The sequence below is a fragment of the Lynx canadensis genome, chromosome B4, assembly GCF_007474595.2.
Source record: "Lynx canadensis isolate LIC74 chromosome B4, mLynCan4.pri.v2, whole genome shotgun sequence".
Lineage (NCBI taxonomy): Eukaryota > Metazoa > Chordata > Mammalia > Carnivora > Felidae > Lynx > Lynx canadensis.
In genome coordinates this window covers 140987614-141004861 of record NC_044309.1, presented here as the reverse complement: position 1 = coordinate 141004861, position 17248 = coordinate 140987614, and the positions used below count along the sequence as shown (strand labels likewise).

General features: G+C 60.6%; 2 protein-coding genes and 1 long non-coding RNA gene across 9 annotated transcripts in view; 2 read left to right on the top strand and 1 right to left on the bottom strand.

Moving 5' to 3' along the window:
- Positions 1-15057, top strand: part of SBF1 (SET binding factor 1) — a 28026-nt gene extending 12969 nt beyond the window's left edge. Inside the window, exons 20-41 of one of the 2 annotated variants that reach the window (XM_030320993.1) lie at positions 106-278; positions 361-434; positions 511-706; positions 946-1073; positions 1534-1712; positions 1826-1962; positions 2079-2286; positions 2456-2652; positions 2777-2914; positions 5940-6017; positions 6334-6515; positions 6596-6775; positions 7048-7149; positions 7226-7411; positions 7488-7614; positions 7709-7839; positions 7910-8140; positions 13087-13194; positions 13283-13494; positions 14179-14266; positions 14373-14504; positions 14592-15057. In XM_030320993.1, coding sequence (XP_030176853.1) covers positions 106-278; positions 361-434; positions 511-706; positions 946-1073; positions 1534-1712; positions 1826-1962; positions 2079-2286; positions 2456-2652; positions 2777-2914; positions 5940-6017; positions 6334-6515; positions 6596-6775; positions 7048-7149; positions 7226-7411; positions 7488-7614; positions 7709-7839; positions 7910-8140; positions 13087-13194; positions 13283-13494; positions 14179-14266; positions 14373-14504; positions 14592-14690 — 3286 coding nt within the window. In that variant the 3' untranslated portion in view covers positions 14691-15057. The remainder of the gene's footprint in view (positions 1-105; positions 279-360; positions 435-510; positions 707-945; positions 1074-1533; positions 1713-1825; positions 1963-2078; positions 2287-2455; positions 2653-2776; positions 2915-5939; positions 6018-6333; positions 6516-6595; positions 6776-7047; positions 7150-7225; positions 7412-7487; positions 7615-7708; positions 7840-7909; positions 8141-13086; positions 13195-13282; positions 13495-14178; positions 14267-14372; positions 14505-14591) is intronic. The other variant, XM_030320994.1, reaches the window with a different exon arrangement.
- On the top strand, positions 10748-11229 carry LOC116738213. Its single transcript, XR_004343919.1, has 2 exons — positions 10748-10792; positions 11041-11229. It is a non-coding gene; the product is annotated as an uncharacterized LOC116738213 (long non-coding RNA).
- Positions 15058-16361: 1304 nt separating the features above from the next.
- The window catches only part of PPP6R2 (protein phosphatase 6 regulatory subunit 2), an 84879-nt gene continuing 83992 nt past the window's right edge, over positions 16362-17248 (bottom strand). For all 6 annotated transcript variants that reach the window (XM_030320997.1, XM_030320999.1, XM_030321000.1 and 3 more), the window contains one exon: positions 16362-17220. In XM_030320997.1, the coding sequence (XP_030176857.1) occupies positions 17169-17220 (52 nt within the window). In that variant the 3' untranslated portion in view covers positions 16362-17168. The remainder of the gene's footprint in view (positions 17221-17248) is intronic.

Here is a 17248-nt window from a genome sequence, read left to right as displayed (position 1 = left end):
GGCCGGGGCTCCGCGGGCCTTGCGGGGGGGGGGGGGGGGGGGGGGGGGGGGGGGGGGGGCTCGGTGGGGTGGGCCTGTGCCCACCTCGCCCCCTCCCTGGCCTAGCATGGCGGGCAGCGTGGCGGAGAGCTACGACACAGAAAGCGGCTTTGAGGACGCGGAGACCTGCGACGTGGCCGGGGCCGTGGTCCGCTTCATCAACCGCTTTGTGGACAAGGTCTGCACAGAGAGTGGGGTCACCAGCGACCACCTCAAGGGGCTGCATGTCATGGTGCCAGGTATGGGGGGTCTGGGTGTGGGAACACTCCCCTCAGCCGAGCAGACGTGGGGGCCCAGGGCGTGAAAACCGCTCTCTCCCAGACATCGTCCAGATGCACATTGAGACCCTGGAGGCCGTGCACCGCGAGAGCAAGAGGCTGCCCCCCATCCAGAAGGTGAGTGGGGGCCGGGCAGGGCTGCGGCACCGGGGCCTGGGCCGTGTCCTGAGGCGCCACCCTTGTCCCTGAGCAGCCCAAACTGCTGCGGCCACGCCTGCTGCCCGGCGAGGAGTGTGTGCTGGACGGCCTGCGTGTCTACCTGCTGCCAGATGGGCGCGAGGAGGGTGCGGGGGGCAGCGGGGGAGGCCCCGCTCTGCTCCCGGCCGAGGGCGCCGTCTTCCTCACCACGTACCGGGTCATCTTCACGGGGATGCCCACTGACCCCCTGGGTGAGCCTTTGGACGCTTTGTCTGTCCCCGGCCTCCCCTCCCTCGCTCCCTTCCCCACCCGGGGCCCGGGGGTGAGTGAACAGGACTTCTCCTGCCTCTCTCTTTCCCGTTCTCAGGGGTGCAGGGTCCCTGCGCAAGATAGGTCATTGCCCCTCTCCCACCTGCCCGGGACCCCCCCATAGTTCTGGTACCCCAAGACTCTGTGATCCCCTCCCCCTGACTGCCCGGCCTGTGATAAGTCGGGGAACAGGTGGTGGTCCGCTCCTTCCCGGTGGCCGCGCTGACCAAGGAGAAGCGCATCAGCGTGCAGACCCCTGTGGACCAGCTCCTGCAGGACGGGCTGCAGCTGCGTTCCTGCACATTCCAGGTGCGGGGGTACTGGGGAGGGGCAGGGCCCCCGGCTCGTGGCTCTCACTGTGTGGCAGGCAGCTAAGCCCTCAGGCTCGTCCTTAGGAGCTGCCGTTGAGCTGGATGTCTCCTGCGGCGTTTGTGGTTTCTGTGTCTATGCGCAAGTTGCTGTGCTTTGGCTCGGTGCCGTCTGCCTGTGTGACGTGCTGGCCTTTGGGGCTCTTCTGTTTGTTTTGCGGGGCCCTGACCCTCGAGTCTGCGTCTGGCACGTGCGCTGTGTGCCCCGCACCACTGAAACCTAAGCAAATGACCGTCACGCGTGGCGAAGGACCAGGTTCCTTATTATGGCCGCAGACACCATAATAAGCGGCCCCTGCGCGTCCTGCTGTCCCTCAGGAGGATGCCCCTGCCAGGCTTCCGGGCGTGCACGGCTTCCCGGGGAGGCCGCCCGGACCTCTGAGGGCCTTTGTCTGTTGCAGCTGCTAAAGATGGCCTTCGACGAGGAGGTGGGGTCCGACAGCGCCGAGCTCTTCCGCAAGCAGCTGCACAAGCTGCGGTACCCGCCAGACATCAGGGGCACGTTTGCCTTCACCCTGGGCTCTGCCCACACGCCGGGCCGGCCGCCCCGCGCCACCAAGGACAAGGGCCCTTCCCTCAGGTGTGGAGCTGGGCCCCAAGGCGGGGGCACCCGCCCCTCCCAGAAGCACCGTGGGCGTGTCCCCTTGTCCCTTCCGTTCACCTCTGCTGACCCCTGTGCCCGCCCGCCCCCAGAACCCTGTCCCGGAACCTCGTGAAGAATGCCAAGAGGACCATCGGACGGCAGTACGTCACTCGGAAGAAGTACAACCCCCCGAGCTGGGAGCAGCGGGGCCAGCCACCTCCTGATGACCAGGAGGACGAGATCTCAGGTGGCAGCCCGGGAAGCCCCAGGTGGTCTGGGCGAAGACCCCCTCCCCCCCCACGCGGAGGGCTGGGGCCTGGGCGGTCTGTGGGTGACTTCCCCCGTGTGCCTGGCCCGCCCCAGTGTCGGAGGAGCTGGAGCCCAGCACGCTGACCCCTTCCTCGGCCCTGAAGCCCTCGGATCGCATGACCATGAGCAGCCTGGTGGAGCGGGCGTGCTGCCGGGACTACCAGCGTCTGGGGCTGGGCACGCTGAGCAGTAGCCTGAGCCGAGCCAAGTCCGAGCCTTTCCGGATCTCCCCGGTCAACCGCATGTACGCCATCTGCCGCAGGTGAGCACGCGCTGTGCGGCCACGCCGTGGCTCCTGTCCGGAAGAGGCACGTGGAGGCGGAAGGCAGAGGGCGCGGGCAGGGGTGGCCCCTAGGAGGCCGTGGGACTGGGGGCCCCTGGCGGAGCATCCAGGGCTGGCCTGCCACCCTCACGAGTCTGACTCCTCGCAGCTACCCGGGGCTGCTGATCGTCCCCCAGAGCGTCCAGGACAACGCCCTGCAGCGAGTCTCCCGCTGCTACCGCCAGAACCGGTTCCCCGTGGTGTGCTGGCGCAGCGGGCGCTCCAAGGCCGTGCTGCTGCGCTCCGGGGGCCTGCACGGCAAGGGTGTCGTTGGCCTGTTCAAGGCCCAGAACGCGCCCTCTCCAGGTATCCACTCCCCCGCTGTGCGTGCGTGCGTGCGTGCGTGCCTGCGTGCCTGCGTGCGGCTGGGCCCTCCACCCCGCCCCGCCCTGCCTGGCTCCAGCTCCTCCTCCTCCTCCTCCTCCCACAGGCCAGTCCCAGGCGGACTCGGGCAGCTTAGAGCAGGAGAAGTACCTGCAGGCCGTGGTCAGCTCCATGCCCCGCTACGCAGACGCGTCAGGGCGCAATACCCTCAGCGGCTTCTCCTCCACCCACGTGGGCAGCCACGGTGAGGGGTGCCTGAAGGTGGGAGGGCTTCCGGGAGATTTTGTGGTGGCACTGATGAAAGGTGGGCCGGCCAGGGGGCAGAGTGTTTGGGGCGTGGGGTCAGGTGACTGTCCTGACCCTACTCGGACCGCTCCTCTCTCCTGCCTTGGCCGAGCTCCGTGTCTTTCCTGCCCATGGCCTGCCTCCAGGGTCTCCAGGTCACGGGACACCGCGCTTGAAACCCCCGTCTGGTCCCTCCTCATTTGTCCTGTCCACCACCCCTACACCCCCCCCCCCCCCCCGTCACTGTGGCTGATCCCTTTGTCCTGTCCCTCCCTGCGGTCCCGCGCCCCCCTCCCCCCCCCCTGCTGTCACTCTGGCCCACCCTTTGTCAAAGCTGTCTGACTGCTTTATACCTTTCTTATCTGTCCTGGCTCCTCGAGCCTTGTCTGCTAGTCTCCCTGTCCCCACCATAGGCACCCTCAACATCCGCCCCCTGGACTCACTGCCTCCCGGTGGATCCAGGCCTTAGGACCCGGCCTGCCCTTTGTCCTGTGTGGCAGGGTCTTGCTGTCACAGTGCGCAGCAGAGGCGCCAGGCCTGGGAGGTTGGGGCACAGGCTCGGGGACCACCAGTGGACCCTGCCTCTCACCATTGGGCATCGGGGCACCGGTGTGGGGTGGCCCCAGAGATGCTCAGTGATGCAAGAGCACGTGCTGCTGCTCGTGCGGTCTGTGGCCCCTGGAGAGGGCTGGTCTGACCTCCTGGGGACAGGCGGGGACCTTGCTGGGGAGGTGAGTCATGTTTGTGTTGGGTTCTAGAAGAGGCTTTCAGATGGGAGAGCACACTGATGGGGGCCTGGAGGGCACGTGGCCCCCATTCTGTAAGGGGAGGAGGGTGTGTCAGAACAGAGGCGGTCTCGTCCTCCAGGGCCCTTGCTCCACGGCGGTCACTTCGGTATCCCGCTTGCCCCTTAGCTGACCCCGTCTGCCTCTCCCTGACCCCATCCTCCCCCTCATCTCCCCCACCCCCTCCAGCCCATCACCCCTGTCTGACCTGACCTTCCCCCTTTTCCCCTATCCCGTCTCCTCCGTGTGCCCCCATCCTCTGCTGCCCCTGTCTCCTTGCCCCGACTGATCCCATGAGCCCATCTCCCCCGTCCTTCTGCCTGGATCCCTACGGATGCCGTGGCCCGGTCTGCCTCACCCTCTCGGTCTGGCTGATAGACACTGGGGCTCCTTGAGGGTTAGTCCTTGGACCCAGGACTCCAGCCATCACTGTCCAGACCAGGCTGAGTGTCTGTGCTTGGGGCCTGGCCCTCAGCAGATGTGCTGACGGTGTCCACCTGGGAGGCCTGGTTGCCATGCCTGGTTTGATGCCACACCTGGAGCTGTCCTGGCTGTCGTGTGTTGAGAGGTGGTGGATGACACACGTGCGGGTCACTTGTTGGCACGCCTGCCTAACTCCCCCCCCATCCCTATTCTCGTGCTCCTCTGCATTCTTTGCTGTTGCCCCAACTCCAGATGCACTGGGGTGCACGGGTGGGTTTTGGGGGCTGGTGGCACCACCCGTGGGTGGAACCTTCTGGAAGTGTACACATCCTGCTGATTCTTCCTGCTGTGCCCACTCCACGGGGCCTCACAGTGGCCCTCCCACCCCTTCCTGTGGCAAGAGGGTCTCCAGAACACACGAGGGCCTTCGCCTCTCCCTGTCGAGGCCTGAGGAGGGTCCCCGCGCAGCATCGCTCTGCACAGCACTGCCTTTGTCATCTGAGCACCAGCCTCTGTCCCTATGTGGTCTTGGCTCCCACTACAGGGTGTTTTGCCCTCCAGCGACGTCTGTTGTGACCACTTGCTGGGCCCTGGGGCCAAGCGGGCCTGGAACAGGGGTGGCCAGGGTGCCCTTGTGGTCACTTACAGGGAGGGTCAGCCTTGGTGTCCACCGTTCTCCAGGGGCAGTCCTTGCCCCTCTCTTGTTTCTGTGCTGGGAACTTTCCTCTCTGTAGCTGAAGTGCTTTTTGGTTTTCTAAACATAAAAGTCCTTCATCGAGTAGGTTTTATGGTTTCACCATTGTCCTGCCTTCTGCCTTCTCCAGCCGTTGTGAGTAGCACCCACAGGTGGCACCCTCCCCCCGATTCTTTGTCCCCAGTGCCTGTGTCTTCCCCTAATGTTGCCTGGGTATCTTTGTCCCCAAAGCCCACTGGTGCTGCCTTCTGGTGTCCCCCTGAGTTCAGAGAATGGGTCCTCTCCCTCATTGCTCAGGGGCGTGCAGGGCCTCAGCTGTCTGTGGGCTCCAGTCCAGGCTGTGTCCGTGTCACGAGGGACACCCTGCGTCCTTCCTGCGAGCGCCATTCCTCCTGCCTGTGGTGTGGCAGCTGGTGTCATGCTTGTCTGTGGCGACTGCCATGGTGGGTACGGATGGTGCCCGGCTGCCCTCAGCGGAGGTGGGTCGGCCTGGAATGGGGCAGGGAGCAGGCTTTGGGGCCCAGGGCACCGTGGAGCTTCCTCATCTGGGCTCCCTGTGCCCCCTGGCCGGGCCATCCCAGCCTATAAGCCTGGGGCCTGGCTCTCGGGCAGGTGGCACTACTGAGCATGTGCCGCCCCTGGGGCTCAGGCCTGCCTCTGTCCTCGGATGAACTGGCCTCCATGGCTCTGGGCTGGGAGCTCCGAGGCTCCAGGCCTCCTCCTCTCTAGGCTGGGCTTTATGGGCTCCTCCTGCTGGTGTGTGTTGTGAGCAGCTCTGGCCAGTGCCTGTGGGGGCCGAGGGTACAGGGATGGGCTGTGGACGAGACACTGGAAGGAGAGCCCAGGGATCCCACCTCTCTTCTGATCCTACCTGCCACTGGGCCCTCTGCTCCCTGGCCTGTCCCTGAGGGCCAAGAGAGCTCAGAGGACCTTGGCATCGGCCCTCGCTATCTCTGGGGCCCTCGGGGGTCTTGGTGGGAACCCAGCCCTCTAGCTGGTCCCTTCAGACCACAGGCCCTTCATGCTGGGCACACCCTCGGGCCTGGGGTCAGGCCTGAGCCTTTTCTCTGCTGTGCCCCCAGTGCCCAGCCCCAGAGCCAGGGTCACCACGCTGTCCAACCCCATGGCGGCCTCGGCCTCCAGACGGACCACTCCCCGAGGTACCGTACTGGCCACACAGGCTGGCTCCCCCACACCTGGCACTGATGACCCCCGTGTGACTGAGCAGTCGTGGGCACTAACATCCCCCCACATCTGGCACTAACAGCCCCTGTGACCGATCAGCATAACCCAGCCCTCCTCAGCCCAGGGCACTAACAGCCTGAGGCCCCGAGTCCCACCCCAGCACTTGACCCTAACACAAACACAGGTCCATCTGGGGTCCCGTCGGCCTCCCCTGCCGTGCCTGGGGAGCTCAGCCTCAGGTTAAGTGGTGCTCCAGACCCACTCAGGCACTCATCTGGTTTCTTTGCACAGGTAAATGGGGCAGTGTCCGGGCCAGTGGGCGCAGCGGCGGGCTCGGCGTTGATGTGGGCTCCCGGCTGGCAGGCAGAGACATGCTGACCCCTCCCCAGGCTAATGGGGCCCCCCCTGACCCAGGCTTTCTGCGGCCTCAGCGTGCAGCCCTCTACATCATTGGGGACAAAGCCCAGCTCAAGGTGACCGGGGTGGAGGCACAGGGCCAGGCAGGGGCACAGGGCCCCCCCGGGCGCATCTCACCATAGCTGGCCTTCTTCAGGGCGTGCGGCCAGATCCCTTGCAGCAGTGGGAGCTGGTGCCCATCGAGGTGTTTGAGGCACGGCAGGTAAAGGCCAGCTTCAAAAAGCTGCTGAAGGCGTGTGTCCCCGGCTGCCCTGCCGCCGAGCCCGGCCCTGCCTCCTTCCTACGCTCGCTGGAGGACTCGGAGTGGTTGACCCAGGTCTGTGAGCCCTGCCCCCGCTGTGGCCGGGGTCGGGGGGGTGGGGGTGGCGTGGGGGTGCCTGTTCATCCAGAGCCAAGGGCGGATGGGGTTTGGCTTGCTCTTCTGACGGTGTTGGGCCCTGGGAGAGGGTGATGGACACGTCCCACCGGGGTGGTGGTGCTGTCTGCTGGAGGGAGGCCACGGGGGGCTGGGCACCTCCAGGACAGGGAGTGTCTCTCAGGCCTGCGCGTGGGCCTCGGGAGGTGCTGAGGGGCCGCCCGTCCGTGCAGATCCACAAGCTGCTGCAGGTCTCGGTGCTGGTGGTGGAGCTCCTCGACTCGGGCTCCTCCGTCCTGGTGAGCCTGGAGGACGGCTGGGACATCACCACCCAGGTGCGTGCTGGGCGCCGGGGCCAGCCGGGACCAGGTCCCCCGGACGGACGCCCTCCTGACAGGCCGGTGCCGGCAGGTGGTGTCTCTGGTGCAGCTGCTGTCAGATCCCTTCTATCGCACCCTGGAGGGCTTCCGCCTGCTGGTGGAGAAGGAGTGGCTGTCGTTCGGCCATCGCTTCAGCCACCGCGGGGCCCACACCCTGGCTGGGCAGAGCAGCGGCCTCACGCCCGTCTTCCTGCAGTTCCTGGACTGCGTGCACCAGGTAAGCAGGTGGCCGTGTGTGGGCGCCACGCCTGCCGGCCCCTGGCGCCTGACCCCTGACCCATCGCCTCACGCAGGTCTACCTGCAGTTCCCCATGGAGTTCGAGTTCAGCCCCTTCTACCTCAAGTTCCTTGGCTACCACCACGCGTCCCGCCGCTTCAGGACCTTTCTGCTCGATTCGGACTACGAGCGCATCGAGCTGGGTATGGGGCAGGGCTGGGCCTCGGGGCGCGGCTGGACGGCTGGGCGGCTGGGACTGGCCTGGTGGGCGGCCGGGGCTCAGCGCTGCCCCTGCAGGGCTGCTGTACGAGGAGAAGGGAGAGCGCAGGGGCCAGCAGGCGTGCAGGTCCGTGTGGGAGTACGTGGACCGGCTGAGCAAGAGGACGCCTGTGTTCTACAACTACATGTACGCGCCCGAGGACACAGAGGTGAGCCGGCGTCTGGTCGGGGCGGGTGGGCGCCTTCTAGCCCAGCTCCTCACGCCGGACCCACCCCCAGGTCCTGCGGCCCTACAGCAACGTGTCCAACCTGAAGGTGTGGGACTTCTACACTGAGGAGACACTGGCCGAGGGCCCGCCCTATGACTGGGAGCTGGCCCAGGGGCCCCCTGAGCCCCCAGAAGAAGAGCGGCCCGATGGGGGAGCTCCCCAGAGCAGGCGTCGTGTGGTGTGGCCCTGCTACGACAGCCGCCCCCGAGCCCAGCCAGATGCCATCTCGCGCCTCCTGGAGGTGTGTGCAGCCCCCTGCCCTCCCCCCACCCCACACTGGGCCGCGTTTGCAGGCACTGATGTCCAGTGGCCATGGTCCGGGACGCCTGGGTCTCAGGGCACAGCTTCTTTGCTCTGGGCCCAGGCGCTGCCCCTGATCACCTGTGCAGTCGACCCTCAGGGACCACGGGCTTTCCCAGGGACCGTTCCTGCCCTCCCTCAGACTGCTGCGCCTGCTCCCTGGGTGCACCTGGCTGTTGGCCACACCCAGGCCCAGCCTGCCCCACGCACCCCAGTGCGAGCAGTTCTTTCGGCTTCTCTCTGGCCCCGTGGGCCTGGAAGCTTGGGGTTGACGTTTAGGGTCTCTCTCGCCTTCCCTCTGCTGTTCTCTGCTGTTGGGCCTCAGGAGTCAGGATCCCCCCAGGGCAGAGGCGCCCCGGGAGATAGGCTGTGGGGCTGTGGGGCTGTGGGTGTGAGGCCTGAGGTGTGACAGCGGGTGGCATCCAGCTGCCAGAGTGCTCCGCGGCGGGCCTCACACCCAGGACACAGGATCTGCATTCCGTTCCCGTCCACTGGCTGTGTAGCCCTGGGCAGGGCGGGTGGGAGGGTTACCTAAGCACTCTGGAGCTGGTTTCATTCTGGGAAGAGGATGTCGACTCCCGGCCGTCGGGGAGACGGTAAGGTGTGAACAAAGTAACGTACGTCAGTCCAGCACCCGGCCTGGCCTGAAGGCACCTGTCACCTGGGGTTTGCGGGAACACAGGGTCATGGTTTAGCGGACAGAGGCGACCCACAAGCACAGAGAGCAGAAGAGACCCTCTTTATCTCTGGCGACACTCGTGGTCTTGGAACCTGATGCGAATCGTGCTTAGCTTCCTTACAACCAGCGTCGTGTGGCTTGTCATCGTCTGTACTTTTAATTCTGACTGGTCTGTGTCTTTATGTTTAAGCTCAGTGTCTTGTACTCAGCGTGCGGTGTTATTTTTATCCAATCTGACGGTTTATTGAAATTTTAAATTTTTTTTTTTTTTCAACGTTTATTTATTTTTGGGACAGAGAGAGACAGAGCATGAACGGGGGAGGGGCAGAGAGAGAGGGAGACACAGAATCGGAAACAGGCTCCAGGCTCTAAGCCATCAGCCCAGAGCCTGACGCGGGGCTCGAACTCACGGACCGCGATCGTGACCTGGCTGAAGTCGGACGCTTAACCGACTGCGCCACCCAGGCGCCCCTGAAATTTTTAGTATCTTTACACAGCTGTTGACATGGTTGGGTTGAGGCCTAACTTCTTCTTCTTTTTTTTTTTTTTTAAAGTAATCTCCACACCTGATGTGGGGCTTGAACTCCTGCTGTTTTTTCCCTCGTAACAATTGATCATTTCACAGTATTCGGCCACCTCCTGTGCTCCGCTTTTGAGCTGTACCTCCCTGTGTTCGTTTTCGTGGCCGTCAGCGTCCGCAGGTACAGTCTGTCTTGGGTTGGCTGTCCCGCCTTCTACACGGGACATATAGGAGTGCCGCCCGCTCACCCCCTTCTGTCCTCACGTGTTTTTCTTTTACATATGATGGAAGCACGTGGTGCATACTGTGTTTTATGTAGTCAACTTTGTTTTGAAAAAAATTAGAAAATGAGGAAAAAGCCTTCTGTATTTGCTATTTCCAGTGTCGATCTGACCTGGTTTCATTTCTCTTCAGCCCAAAGAACTTCGGGCATTTCTGGTGACGCGGGTCTGCCGGTGATAGTTCCCTCAACTTCTGTTTACCTGGAAACGTCTGTGTTGTGTCTCTGTTTTGAAAGTTTCCAGTGTACTTTATTTCTTCAGTCACGCCGTATTTCAATAGGTGCGTAGTGCTTTTACCTGGCATCATTTACAGGTTGGTTCTGCAACAATCCAGTATCCTGCCAGCTGGGACAGTTACTGATCGCTCCACTCCTGTGGTTCCGTCCCTCTCTATCTGGTTGCCATATGCACCCGCACGGCAGAGCGGCTGCACTAGCTGACGCCGAATTACCACGTTTGCCATGGAGCCAGCTGTCCATTTCTGCTGGCTCTGCCTTGCCATTGTCTGCCGGACGCTTTGACCTTGGAGACAACTTAGTGCGCTTTTGGCCAAAGAAGGGAGAGAGACATCGAGAAGCTGAGGCCAGATCTGCGGCAAGTGGCAGCCCAGCCTAGCAGAGAGCTCAGAGAAGCGAGATGGGTTTTGGCTCTGGGCCTGTTGTGTCATTTTTTTATGAGGTTTTCTTTATTCATCTCTACGTCCAGCACGGGCCTCAAACTCACAACCCCCAGATCGAGTTGTGTGCTCCTCTGCCTGAGCCAGCTGGAAGCCCCTCATTTGGGGTTTTTCTGTTCATCCTGCTTGGAGCTCTTTCAGCTTTTTAGATCTGTGTGGGATGATAGTTTTCATCAAATTTAATGCATTTTAGGCTATTCTTTTTTTTTTTTTTTTAATGTTTATTTTTGAGAGAGAGGGAGAGACAGAGACGGTGTGAGCAGGGGAGGGTCAGACAGAGAGGGAGACACAGAATCCGAAGCAGGTTCCAGGCTCCGAGCTGTTAGCACAGAGCCCAACGCGGGGCTCGAACCCATGAACTGCAGAGATCATGACCTGAGCCAAAGTCGGACGCCTCAGCCACCCAGGCGCTTCAAGACTATTATTTCTTTAAAAAAGTTTTCTCTGGGGGCGCCTGGGTGGCGCAGTCGGTTAAGCGTCCGACTTCAGCCAGGTCACGATCTCGCGGTCCGTGAGTTCGAGCCCCGCGTCAGGGTCTGGGCTGATGGCTCAGAGCCTGGAGCCTGTTTCCCATTCTGTGTCTCCCTCTCTCTCTGCCCCTCCCCCGTTCATGCTCTGTCTCTCTCTGTCCCAAAAATAAATAAAAAACGTTGAAAAAAAAAATTTAAAAAAAAAAAAAAAAAAGTTTTTTCTGCACCATGTCTCCCTCCTTTCCTCTGGGACTTGATTGTCCCATTGGCCCCTGAAGCTGTGTTTTGTTTTTTCCCTCTGATTTTTTTTGTCTTTGCTATTCATTTTGGATGAGTTCCACAACCCTACCTTCAAGTTCACTGCTCTTTTCTAACGTTTAGTATCTACTTACGTTTAATATTCATCCAATGAATTTTTCATTTTAGATATTTTCAGCCCCAGAATTTCTATTTGCTTCTTTTTTTAAATATAGTTTCTATTCCCTGTAGAGATTCTCGTCTGCTCAACCATTGTGTCCATCTTTTACTATACATCTTAAACATATTTATAACAACTGTTTTGAATTTCTTACGTGGTAATTCCAGTACCTGTTTCTTTTCTGGGTCTGTTTCTTTCAACTTTTCACCTAACTATGGACCTCATTTTCCTGCCTTTTTGTCTAATAATTTTTTTTGTAAATTTTTTGTAATTGGGGATTCTGCATTGTTGAGGATCAGGATTACGTGGTCTTCCTTTAAAGCGTCTTGAGTTTTATTCTTGCACTCAGTTAATGAACTTGTGGGTCACTTAGATCTTTTTTTCAAGGGTTGTTCTTCGGCTTTATTAGGGCAGTTCTAGAGAAGCTTTCCTCCTAGAGTTAGAGGAGGCCGACTCAGACATGGCCTCTCCAGGGTTTCAGTTAAAGGTTTGGGATCTTCAGCGAGGGTATCCACTCTGGCTGTTGGGAATCCCCGGCATCTTCCTGCAGGTTGTGTAACCTCCAGAGTTTGGATTTAGCTCACCACCCAGCTTCCTGTAGCTGCTCTCTGCCGGGCCTTGTGACATCTTGCCTGCCTGGCACCTGACAGTTTACTTTGGCCAAAGGCTCCAGGAGGCCTCTGGATTTCTGGGGTTCCTGCTCTGTGTGCCACTCCTTCCCCTCTCACATGCCACCCTGTAGACCCATGTGTGTCAGCATCCCCAAGCCCCACCTCTCTGCCTCCTTAGCTCGGGACGCAGTGCTCTGCTTGGGCTCCACCTCCCGGCATTCTGGCCAGGCAAAGAGCTAGAGGATTATAGGGCTCCCTGGTGTGGTCCCATCCCAGGTTTCAGTGCTACACTGCTGACTGTCCAACATCTGTAAACAACTTCCTGTTCTTGTCCGGTTCTGTAGCTGCTCATGGCAGGAGGATTAGCCAAGGACTGAGTCACTGTGTCGTGGCTGAAAATGTTGTCACCTGGCAATGACATTCTTGCTCTTTTGAAGAGCACATAGCTTTTTTTTTTTCTGGCTGGTTTTGGGATTTTCTTTTTGCTTTTTAGCCATTTTTCTCTAATATCCAGGAGTGTGTGTGTGTGTGTGTGTGTGTGTGTGCAGCTTATCTTGTTTGGGGTTTGTAGTGCTTGATTATGTTGCTTGTTGCCTCTTGCTAGTTTTGCAGAAATAGCTTTTGTTGTCTCCAAATAATTGTTTTAATTTTTATTTTTTTTAAATGTTTATTTTTGAGAGAGAGATTGATTGGCGGCGGGGGGGGGGGGGGGGGGGGGTGGTTGGATCCCAAGCAGGCTCCACACTGTCTGCACAGAGCCTGCCGTGGGGCTTGAATTTATGAACCGTGAGATCATGACCTGATTCGAAATCAGGAGTTGGATGCTCAACCGACTGAGCCACCCAGGTGCGCCCAAATCATGGTTTTTGCCCATCCCCCTACCCTTAACCCACTTAATGCTCCAGTCTGTCACTTCACTTTCCTGTTTTCCATGATTATGTCTTTTCATGTTTCAGTCTGGATTTTTTTTTTAATTTTTTTTTTAATGTTTGTTTATTATTGACAGACACAGAGCATGAGTGGGGGGAGGGGCAGGGAGAGAGGGAGACACAGAATCTGAAACAGGCTCCAGGCTCTGAGCCGTCAGCACACAGCCCGACGCGGGGCTCGAACTCACGGACCGCGAGATCGTGACCTGGCTGAAGTCGGACGCTCAACCGACTGAGCCACCCAGGCACCCCCAGTCTGGATATTTTCTTCTGAATAATTTTAGTTCTCCAACTCTCCCCCAGGAGCTACAGCGGCTGGAGACAGAGCTGGGGCGACCCCCTGAACGCTGGAAGGACACCTGGGACCGGGTGAAGGCTGCACAGCGCCTGGAAGGCCGGCCAGATGGACGTGTGAGTGGGCGTGGGTGGCCAGGGTGAGCTTGCTGTCAGGAGGAGTGGAGGCCACCAGCCCTGACACAGGCCCTCTTCCTGCCCCCAGGGCACCCCCAGCTCCCTGCTGGTGTCCAGCGTGCCCCACCACCGCCGCTCGCTAGGTGTGTACCTGCAGGAGGGGCCTGTGGGCTCCACTCTGAGCCTCAGCCTGGACAGCGACCAGAGCAGCGGCTCAACAGCATCCGGCTCCCGGCAGGCCGCCCGCCGCAGCACCAGCACCTTGTACAGCCAGTTCCAGACAGCTGAGAGTGAGAACAGGTGTGAGCACACCTCCCACCTCCCGCGTCAGCGTGGGGTCCTCTGCGCTGGGGGCTCTGGGTGCTGGACAGCTCTCAGATTGGGGGTGGGTGCCCCTGGGGAACTTTAGCCCTTTCTTAGGTGGATCGGGGGGAGGGGGGTGCGTAACAGTGGCCGAGCACAAGCTGACAGTTGCTAGGGAAAAGCGGGAGGGCTTAGAAGGGGTTTGGGCCATAGAACCAGTCAGTGAGCACAGCTGAGCCATGGTGGCTGCAGAGGAGCAGAGGGGCAGCAGCTCTGCGGTCCCTGTGAGGGCAGGCAAGGTACCGGGTGAGGTTGGGGCCTGGCAGACCGCATCCTACTTTCCAGGCCTAGAGAGGGGGCCCTGTTGCTACAGTTACCTCCCCAGACCTGCCTGCTACATGTGGGGCTGCTGCTCTGAGGTCCTGATGCAGGACCCTCTCTGGTGCCGGTCATGCCAGAGGTGAGGGGTGGGGGGCTGCTTTTCCATCTCCTTACTAGGAACAAACCCAAGGCTGCTTCGTGGCCTTCCTGGCCAGTCCAGCCTTGGGGCTCTTTGGGGGCAGGAGCCTTGGTCTTGCTTCTGGGGCTGGTCTGGTTCGAGGGTTGGGGTGGGAACTGCTAGGGTCTGGGCTTGTCCAGGCCCTGACGGCCAGCCAGTCCCTGGTTCTGCTGTGAATTCAGGTCCTACGAGGGTACCCTGTACAAGAAGGGGGCCTTCATGAAGCCCTGGAAGGCCCGCTGGTTCGTTCTGGACAAGACCAAGCACCAGGTGAGCGGTCGGTGGGCTGGAGCGGGGCGGAAAGAGGTTAGCAGTTCGGGAGAGGGAGGGGCTGTGCCCTGACCTCCTGCTCTCCCCACCCCACCCCACCCCTCAGCTCCGCTACTATGACCACCGTGTGGATACGGAGTGCAAGGGTGTCATCGATCTGGCCGAAGTGGAGGCAGTGGCTCCTGGCACTCCTACCATGGGGGCCCCCAAGACCGTGGACGAGAAAGCCTTCTTTGACGTGAGCTGTGGCCAGGGCCCGGGGATGGCGGGGGGCGGGGTGCTCTGTGGGGGTGGGACTGTGGAGTCAGCAACCCGCCATCCCCAGGTGAAGACGACGCGTCGCGTTTACAACTTCTGTGCCCAGGACGTGCCCTCAGCCCAGCAGTGGGTGGACCAGATCCAGAGCTGCCTGTCAGATGCCTGAGCCCAGCTCTGCCCCGGCTGCTCTGCGTCCAGTCGTTAGAGACCACTAGGGGTGGGCAGGGCCCCCCGGCCATGTTTACAGCCCCCACCCTCGACAGTATTGAGGTCCCGCCCCCAAACTTATGTGTACAGTCCCTGCCAGCTCCCGCCCCCTGCCCGCCCCCGCCCACCTGGCCAGCTCTAACTTATTTTGGAGTTATGGGTGAGCGCCGGCCGGGAGGCGGCCATGGTACAGCCCTCGCAGCGGGCCTGTAAATAGACCGCTCCTGCCCAGCCCCCCCTGCCCGTCAGCGTGCTGGTCCCAGCTGGCCAACCGCAGGCACCCTGTTCCTAGAACCAGAGTCTATAAAGAGAGAACTAACAACACATCACATGCCTGTGTGTCCTCGCCCTGCCCAGAGCACCGCCACCCGCCACCCACTCAGTCCAGGACCCAGGGCCACTGTGTGGGGGCCGAGTTCTGCTGCTAGGGAATCCACGGCCCTGGGGGTGGAGGCAGGTTCATCAGGGCCTAGCTTGGTGCCCAGTCACCCTCGGGGGTGGCCTTGGGGCTGGCACAGCCCAAGAGAAAGACACCTCCCCTGTCCCCATGCAAGCAGCCCTCCGACAGAAGGTGGCCATCTGGAGGTGTGACGTGAGGAGGGCAGTAGTTCACTAAGGGGAGCTGGTATCAGCCATTTGTGTGGCCCCCAGAAGGCTGTCCGGAGAGCAGACAGAGTCAGAATGGCTGGAGGATGGGTGGCTGAGATTTGTTTGTTCCCTGATCAGATGAGTGGATGGGAGGGAATCTGGGAGGGAGATGCTGAGGAGTGGGGGGCTCCTTATGTTTGGGGGGTGGGGGCTCTGGAAAGTTTGCTCCAGATGCCTGCCCACCCCCTTCCCTGCACCCTGGCCTCTGTCCGGGGCATGATGGGTGCCACTGTGATCACTCTCCTTCTTCCCCACACAAATGTGAGTCCCACCGGGACCAGAGCCCTCCCTGTACCAGGTGCCTGTCAGGTGGGGTGTGTGGGATCGGGGTGTAGGTGTCACATAAGCCAAGAACATTCCACAGTGGTCTGGGACGGTGGTGAGTCAGATTCCCAGCCAGAGGGGCTGGTGGTGTGGAGGGGCCTGACAGGTGGTAGGTAGCACCTGTAAGGTGGGAGGTGAGCAGGTGTGGACACAGGCACAGGAAGGACCCACTGGTGGTATCAGGTGAGTTGTGAGGAGAGCCCCCAGGTTCTCTCTGGGTCACATAGTGGATAGCTGTTGGACTAAGATTCCCAACACCCAGGAGATCCACACCTGGGGTCCTGTGCCTGCCTGATTTCACACGGAGGCTGTCTCAAGAGAGGAGGTCAGAAGTCACCAAAGCAGGGGCCACAGGGCGAGGTAAGCGCAGGACCACAGCTGCTTAGGAGGAATGGAGGCACTGATGAGTACACAGACCCACATCCAGGCCCTCAGTGACCAGGGAGGCCCTGCTGGCTGCCCCTGCTGCCTGGCTGGTGAGGACCAGGTGGCCCTTGGGTCGGCTGTAGGCAGAGCCTGTTTTACAAAGAAAAAAGCTCTCAACTTGCATCAGTTCTGAGACACTACTGCCAACGCGGGGCGGGGGCGGAGGCAGCAGTGACCCCCCTGCTGCCGGTCAGGCTAGGGCTCCAGGGCCTGCGGCTGAACAACACACAGGTTTGTCAGTAAGAATAATAACACAGCTTTTATTGGGAGTTGGGGGTCTCGGGTGCCCTGTCAGATTATCAGAACATTAAAAATGGACTCAACATAAAATAATCCTGCAGACCCCTCCAGGACAGCATGGCCTGGCCCTGCCCTTCCCGACAGGTGCACCACCCCCCCCCACCCCACCTGGCATCGCCGAAGCCAGTCTCTGCACCCCCTGTGCCCCTATCCTGCACGCCCATGGCCAGCCCCTGCCAGGTGCCCCAACTGCCCACCAGGCCGTGAGGGTCTTATTTTAAGGCAGTCAAATTTTGCAGCCTGGCTCAAGGCCGGCTCCCAGGGCCACTGGGCAGCTAAGACCCTGTCTGGCCAGTCCAGCTCCAGACCCACATTTGTCCCCAGAGCCAGGGAGACCCTTCGTTGTGGCTGGACACAAAAGTGCAAACACGTGGCTCTTTCCTGCGTTTGTTAAAAAAAAATAATAATCAGTAAAAACTGAGGCTTAGAGCCTGTGACGTCCATGCCCGTCGTGGCCCTCAGTCCTCACGGTGTCTTGGGGCTCTGGCCCCTGGCTCCCGCCGGCAGAGCGCACATCTGAGGCCTTATTGCTGTGCGCGGAGCTGGACTCGCTGGACTCGAGGCCCACGTGGGGTCAGGCAGGAGAGACGCAAGCTGGGCTGTCCAACTGGTTCCAACTGCCAGCTTTACCAATGCAGCATTTATTTTAAAATAAAATTAAATTAAATTAAAAAAGACAAATTGCATCACCAGGTAGTTTTCTCGATTAAGGGCGCGCCACGGCTGGGCGGCAGCAGCATCACACGGGGCCGTTCAAGGTGGCTCCTGCAGGTGGTGGTGCGTCCATCTTCCTGCAGGAAGACGAGCGGGGGGTTAGAG